General features: G+C 59.9%; 1 protein-coding gene across 1 annotated transcript; it reads right to left on the bottom strand.

The window, feature by feature from the left end:
• Window positions 1-102: 102 nt before the first annotated feature.
• On the bottom strand, window positions 103-2,325 carry LOC113408731 (glycogen phosphorylase, muscle form-like; the record flags this gene model as incomplete). The annotated part of the gene is made up of 5 exons (XM_026662126.2): window positions 2,240-2,325; window positions 1,842-1,945; window positions 1,340-1,471; window positions 613-724; window positions 103-185 (listed from the first exon to the last, which is right to left on the bottom strand). Coding segments are annotated over exons 1-5 (495 nt in total), but the record flags the coding sequence as incomplete, so codon positions are not given.
• Window positions 2,326-2,368: the final 43 nt, after the last annotated feature.

Genomic DNA, 2,368 nt, shown 5'->3' with positions numbered 1-2,368 from the left:
AATCCACACCCCAGGTCTAACAGGTTCCTTAAAGGGCCAGCTCCCCCCAGGAAACCCTGCAGTGGATGCAGGGAACACTGGAGTGGGCAGGGGGCTACTCACGTTGTCATTGGGGTACAGCACCCGAGAAATGTTCTCGGCCAAGTTCCTGTCCAGCACGGCTTGGATGTAACCACCAACGTTAACTGAGGGGGAAAAGAGAGAACGGGGCCTTAGTTCACAAAGGGATCCTTTGCCAGGTGCTGAGGTGCAGCCACTTCTGGGGTGGGAGCTGTTTATACAGGGATCCCTTGCCCAGTGCTGAAATGCAGCCACTTCTGGGGTGGGGCACACAGGGGCTTTTTGTACAGGGATCCTTTACCCAGCAGCTCTGGAGCCAGCTCCAGGGTGGGGCCTGGGAGGGGGTGTTTATACAGGGATCCTTCATGGTGGGGCATTGGGGTCAGCAGGGGACGGGAGGTTGCCTCCTACTGAGCCCCCATCCCCGGTTATCAGTAGCTGTCTCCCAGCCCTGCTCAGCAGAGGGGGTCTGATGCCTGGCCCTTGGCTGCTGCGATGAATCCAGCAGAGACACAGACCCTCGCCCGGCCTGAGGGGCCCCCCTTCACTCACAGTCCTTGAGGTTGAACTCGTTGGGGGCCCGGGCGGACCAGAGGCGCATGGTGTTGACAGTGTTGTTGCGGTAACCAGGTACAGGTGTATCGTAGGGAAGAGCCAGGATCACCTGCCAAAGGACAGCAGGGTTAGTGCCAGCCACGGCACCCCAGTGAGCATGAAGAGCAGAGAGCCCAACCCCAGCCTTTCCCAGAAGGTCATTCGACCTCGCATCCCATAATACCTTCCCTGCCCCCTTTTTACAAGTGGGGAAACTAAAGAACAAACGGGATCTGAATCCCCCAGCGAATCAGGGAGAGGACCCAGGCGTCCTGGCTCCCTGCGCACATACTCCCAGGCTGCTGAGCGTGCTTCTGGGCAATCGCACATGCATGGAGGCACTGTGCAAAGGTACATGTAAGCACGCACAGGTCACTGGTGCACAGGGATCTCACACTTGCATGGAAATGTCCACTTGTGCGCTTGCAAACGCACACACTCAGGCATACCTACACACTTGCACTACTATGTGCAAAGGCCTGTGAATGCACCTCTCCCCCATTAATACGGCTTGTGCACCAACGGCCCTGCATGTGAATATACACTCCCGCACACCCAAGGACGCACAATCACCACTCACTTATGCAGGGGTACATGCATGGCTGCCAGGCCCTCACATACAGATACACTCACAGCCTCGCTTGTGCAAATGCACTCACAACTCACTCAGGCTTCCCGGACTCACCTGCGTGTCGACCCATTTGGTGCCGTCGGGCCCGTGGTCCACACGTCCATAGAAGTGCACTGGGATCATGTACTCGGGCCGGGCCTTCTCCCAGGGGTTGCCATAGCGCAGCCAATCATCAGCCTCCTCCACCTGCCGAGGGAGGAGGGGTTAGTGCCATCCTGCTCCCCGCTCCCTCCCCCCACTGGGATCCCTTCACATACACACCCAGGGCATCCCACCTACCCAACACCCCATCTCCTGCTGCGATCACCTGTGCCCCACAGCCCCTGCTGCCTCCCCACCCAGGACACCCCACACTGGCCCCTGGGCAACCTCTCTGCCAGGCCTCTCCTGCCCCAAACTAGTGGCAAATCGTGGGCCTCTTCTACCCAACACTGCCCCCCCCCTAGACACACATCCAGTCCCCCAACACACATCCCATCCTTCCAATGCCCTGCCTGCTCCCCTGGGGGAAAGGAGCCCCCATCCCAGCCCCCCGCACCATGGGGATGCGACCCACCTGCCAGCCCCCAGAGATCTTCTGGTTGAAGATGCCAAACTCATAGCGGATGCCGTAGCCGTAGGCGGCCAGTCCCAGGGTGGCCATGGAGTCCAGGAAACAGGCTGAGGGGGAAAAGGGGGGCAGGGGTTGGGCATTACAGCCAGATCAAGGGGAAAGGGGGGGTACCGCAGTAACAGCCAGGCCAGGGGGGCAGGAAAATGGATAGGGATTGGGGGCAGGTAGAGGAGATGTGGAAGAGGGAAGGGGGACAGGCAGTGGGGTCACAGTGATGGGATGGGAAATGGAGGAGGGGGTAGGCGTGGAATGACTGTGATGCAGGTGGGGGAGGGGTCAGGCAGTGGGGTTACAGTGATGGGGGTGGGTTGCCTGGCACGGTGCCTGGGGCAGGTGCTCACGTGGGTGCAGATGCTGAATAGGGCCCTTGGATTCCTTTCTTCCTCGACTGCTGGGCAGAGCCATGGGTCTGTGAGGGGGCAGTGTCAGGAGTTATGTCTGGGGGGGCAGTATTGGGGGTCCAGGTGTGT

Source organism: Terrapene carolina, unplaced genomic scaffold (genome assembly GCF_002925995.2).
Source record: "Terrapene carolina triunguis isolate 2854851 unplaced genomic scaffold, T_m_triunguis-2.0 Scaffold23186, whole genome shotgun sequence".
Classification (NCBI taxonomy): Eukaryota; Metazoa; Chordata; order Testudines; family Emydidae; genus Terrapene; species Terrapene triunguis.
Note: the sequence above shows the minus strand (reverse complement) of the source record. Positions and strands in the feature narration are given on the sequence as shown.